Raw genomic sequence first — 5,062 nt, 5'->3', positions numbered from 1 at the left:
CTTACTACTACTACTACTCTCTCTCTCTCTCTCTCTCTCTCTCTCTCTCTCTCTCTCTCTCTCTCTCTCTCTCTCGTTGAGAGCCTCGACGGCGACTCTTCTCAGCCACGCCGGCGACGCTCCTCAGCCTCGACACGACGAACCTCAGCTTGGACGACAACGCTCCTCGGCCTCGACGGCGACGAACCTCGATCTGGACAGCGCCACGTCTAATCAATGAGAAATCGAATTTGAATCCAGATTCGGCTCGTGTTTCATCGTCAGAGCTCGCCAATCTCTGACTCCGGCCCCTTATTCCTAGCAAAACCGCGAGGCACTGGCGCTTCTGGTTGTGCTCCCGCTCGTGGAGTCAGACTACGTGGCGGTGGCATCTGACTACTTGGTGCTAGCTTCGGATCGTCGGATCGGAATGTGTAGATCGGCGACATCGAAGGTCGAGGTTGATCTCTCCGAGGTTAGGGTTTAATTCTCCGTCTTCCTTCTCTGTATCATTGACTATCTATATATGTGTTTGCATGTGATTGGGATTTGTTTGAGTTTGCAGTATAAAGAAGACTACAAATGTGCGGCTGGTATACCGAATCCAAACTGTGGGCACGCACCTTGTTGAAGAGAATAGCTAGGTTACAGTGTTGTGATTTCTTGTGGATTAAGTACAATATGTTGCAATTCTGTTCTCAAAATATATTTCTGCTCAAGTTATAAGTTTCTTTCATGTGTGATTACAAGTATAACTTTAGTTATTGATTTCATTTTTTGTGTTATTGATGTATCTATCAACGGGAAGACAACAAACATGTATATTAGAGGGTAATAAGTCGGTTACTGGGGGTTAGTAATTTGATTACTAGGGGGTTAGTAACATTTTCAGAGAATCGGTAGCCTAGTTATTAAAGATCAGTAACCTGATTATTTTCTGGTATTTCTTCTTTTCTATTACATCAAGCTGAAAAAGTTGATTATTGGGGGTCCGTAACAAAATTATTAGGGGTCTGTAACCGATTATTGGGGGTCAGTAACCGATTATTGGGAATCAGTAATTGATTATTGAGGGTAAGTAACCAAGTTATTGGGGGTTAATAACTAATTATTAGGGGTTAGTAACTGATTATTGGAGGTTATTAACTCAGTTATTGGAGGTCAGTAACTCAGTTCCGGCGGCCGGTGACCAAAATAACTCAGTTACTGGGGGTCAGTAACTGGTTATTAGGTGTCAGTAACTGGTCATTAACAGGTTACTAAGGGTCAGTAACTGGTTATTGGGGGTCAGTAACTGGTTACTGGGGAAATTCTGGTGATCGGAGTCCGACGGTTGGGGAAATTCTGGTGACTGGAGTCCCGCGGCCGGTGATCGGAGTCCTGTGGCTAGTGACCGGAGTTCGAGGTTCCAGTCAAGTTTTTTCATGTTGAAGAGGTGAGGGCAAAATAGTCTTTAAATAATATAGTTTATTAAGACTTTACTAAAGATTTGATCATTCGGGCATAAAAAAAGTTTACTTTCATTCAAATGGGCTCATAAAAAAGATTGTCATTGGAATGAGTAACGAAGGGTTACAATTAGTACTAAATAGACATTTTTCCTAGTTCTAACACCATAAGTCAAATTACAATTCCCTAAACTACACGGAGTCCAACTCCTCACCTTTCTTAATTAGTTCTCATCAAATTCCCCTCTAACAATATATGCCATGCTGCCTATATATCAGATGTCATAAAATCATAACTGTTGTTGAAAAGCATAAATCTCTCTCTCTCTCTCTCTCTCTCTCTCTCTCTCTCTCTCTCTCTCTCGGTTAATTAACCATGATTTCTCTGCTTCCTACGTTGGTGAAGCTGTTAATGGGGTTTCTGTGTGTTGTATTCTATGTCAATCATGGAGACAGCTCATACCCAAGTCCAAGTACTCATGACCCAATAAGGCGCATGGCTTTGATGAAGGCTTCATTACAGACCCTCCGCACCGTTGCCGCCTCAACACCTCAAGGATCATCATCATCATCATCACGTGTTCATCATGCGACTGAGTACGGTGCTGACCCGACCGGAATATCCGACAGCACCGAAGCACTCCAGCAAGCTATTTCTGATGCCTTCATATCTCGTATTGAAGGGACACACTTGATGGAGGGTATTGCCGATCTTGGAGGCACTCAGCTTCATCTTGATGGAGGGACATACAAGATCAGCCGTCCGTTGCGTTTACCAGATACCACCGGCGCCGGAAACTTTATGCTACATGGTGGTTCACTTCTTGCTTCCCACGATTTTCCGACCGATCGCCATATGATCGAGTTGTGGTCAAAGTCAAACTCTTTCATGTATGAGGACATTACGCTCAAGGACCTTATGATAAACTCAAATTTCAGAGGTGGTGGAATTGCGGTGATTAATTCACTAAGGACTACCATAGACAATTGTTACATTTCACGTTTCACTAGCAATGGCATACTAATCCAGGGTGGCCATGAAACATTTGTTACAAACTCCTTCATCGGCCAACACATCAACGTCGGGGGCGACCATCGTGAAAAGAACTTTTCCGGCATTGGAATTAACATAAACGGCAACGACAATTCCGTTTCCGATGTGGTCATTTTCTCAGCAGCGGTCGGCATAATGGTACAAGGACAAGCCAACATTTTCACCGGGGTACATTGTTATAACAAAGCCACTGGATGGGGAGGGATTGGAATTCATATCCGGTCACCGGGGCTAACCCAAACCCGGATTCTGAATTCTTATTTTGATTTCACGGGGATTGTGGCCGAGGACCCTGTGCAACTCCATATATCCGGGTCATTTTTCTTAGGCAATGCCTTTGTTATGATCAAATCCTTGAAGGGTGTGATGTCGGGGCTAACCATCGTCGACAATATGTTCTCAGGTGACTATACAGGTGTTCAAATAGTCCAATTTGATCAATCAAATGGACATTATTTCACTACTATTGATCAAGTTGTGGTAGATCGAAACGTAGTACGTGGTATGATCCTTAAAACGACGGTGGCTAAAGGGTCAAAGTGGAGTAACGGGACAAAGTGGACAGTCGATTTCTCAAAGGTCCTCCTCTTCCCTGACCTGATACAAAATGTGCAATACACATTGCAGGCAGCAGGTTCATCTTTTCCTAACCATATTCTACGGAATGTGAGTCACAACTGTGTCACAGTAGAATCAGACGTGCCCGTATCAGCTACACTGCATGTATTAGTGGATCAAAGCATGCTTGGCTATGTATAATTATAAGTTCTTAAGAGCTAGCTAGTCATACGTACATCGTTGATAGTCTTAAGGCGTGAACAAGCACGTTGTTATTAAAGTATATATGACAAAACATACAATTACATAACATTATGCATGTATACATGTAGCCACCACATGTGGTCGAGTTACATGGTAAGAACTTGTGAAATCCTCATAGCTATGTTTGAATCTTGTTGACACTAATTGAAGTTAAATTCCAATTTATTCTTTGTAGTCAGGGGAAGAAGCGTTCAAACATGACCTATCGACACGGCGCGGATTAATCTATAGACTCATAAAGCTTTTGATGAGGAAAAAATATGCATGTATACATATACCAATTTAAACATTATATATAGAGCATAAACATATACTGTTTAGTATTTTGTCTACTCATTTACCAAACTTCTCTTTGATAGACCATGTAGCTAGTCATTGAAGAATCTTCTTGTTGGACTTTGTAAGTTGGCCAAACACGTCTTCGAGAGTCTAAGTAGAATTTGGAGTCTAAGGATATTCCCAGCTATCTTGGCTATCGATTTCAAAAGTCAATTTTAAGAGGTATATCGATCTTCTTCTTGTTTTTTTTTAAGAAACATAAGAGGTATATCTTCGAAGTCGTTAGCAAAAGGAAAAACTCTGCAGCTCAATGTTTGAGCATGTTATTAACTCTTATTATTCATCTAATTCGTAAACCATAACATTTACGAATACGTACAAAGCTAAAGCACTATTAATTTTGTTTTAGAAAGTAAAATTTTATATAATAACAACCAACCATTACAACTATGTGAGATCTCGATGGTGGACAACAAATTCACACACTTCTCCCTACTCACATACCAGCGATTACAATGAACATGGACCAAAAATTGTCCAAATGTAATCTACTTCTAACCCAATTCAGAAGTCTCGATACCTCCTTACAGCCAAACTCAAGAAAAAACAAAGTAACCAAGTATACACCAAACCCGCCAACATATATGCAGGGGCAACTTTCCCATTATATTGACAACAAGAAAACACAATTGTTAAAACTGATAGTCCATGGACATGACACCAAACAAGGCCCTACCAAAACCACCAACGACACCAAACCAACACCCTAAACCCTCGCCCAAATGGAGGGGCGACAAAACACCCAACACCAAAACCAAAACAACCAAAACTAAAAAAAACAAACAAAAAACAAAAACCCAAACCAAAAGCCCTAAAAGAGCCTAGGCCCACTGGACCTCACGAATCATCTACCATAGACCCGGCACAAGGAAGGTTTTTGCAGCATGGAGCATATTCACCGCAGTGACGCCAACGCTAACCGCCTCACCAAAGCAGCACCATCCTCCAAGATTCTACGCAATAAGAGACATGACGGCCAACCCCAAGGTCAAGCTGTGGCACACCAACCCAAGGAAGACCGTCGCCGCTCAATGTCCTAGTTAAACCACCCAACCGCTCCACCCCCATCTAACAACATTCCAACCCCGAATTGTCTCTTAGGTTCAAAGACGACGTCACACCGTCAGCACACCACCGATCTGCAAACCTGACATCGACCTTATCAGCTCACCCCCCATGATATCCTCTCCCTTTCGATCCACCGCCTCCACCACCGCCATAAGGATGAACCACTTATTGGCCTCCTTCAAAAGCTCGTCCGGCGGCAAGCCTAAGCCACAACAACGAGGCCAAAAGCCAACGCCAGCTTAGGGGCGCCGTCAGACAAGCAACGAAGCCTAAACCATGAAACTTTTTCTCTCCTGTTTTTGTGGAGCAAACCCTACTTCTGATAGTTTGAAAACTAGAAATATCTCAAGTT

The 5,062-nt window shown here is 42.6% G+C and overlaps 1 protein-coding gene across 1 annotated transcript; it reads left to right on the top strand.

Annotated features, from left to right (window-relative positions):
• Positions 1–1,803: 1,803 nt before the first annotated feature.
• LOC101301034 (polygalacturonase QRT3-like) lies at positions 1,804–3,240 on the top strand. The gene has a single exon (XM_004305746.1). It carries the CDS (start codon positions 1,804–1,806, stop codon positions 3,238–3,240), a length of 1,437 nt encoding a protein of 478 aa, XP_004305794.1.
• The last annotated feature ends 1,822 nt before the right edge of the window (positions 3,241–5,062 follow it).

This window comes from Fragaria vesca, linkage group LG6, assembly GCF_000184155.1.
Source record: "Fragaria vesca subsp. vesca linkage group LG6, FraVesHawaii_1.0, whole genome shotgun sequence".
Classification (NCBI taxonomy): Eukaryota; Viridiplantae; Streptophyta; class Magnoliopsida; order Rosales; family Rosaceae; genus Fragaria; species Fragaria vesca.
This window is presented reverse-complemented; position numbering and strand designations above follow the sequence as displayed.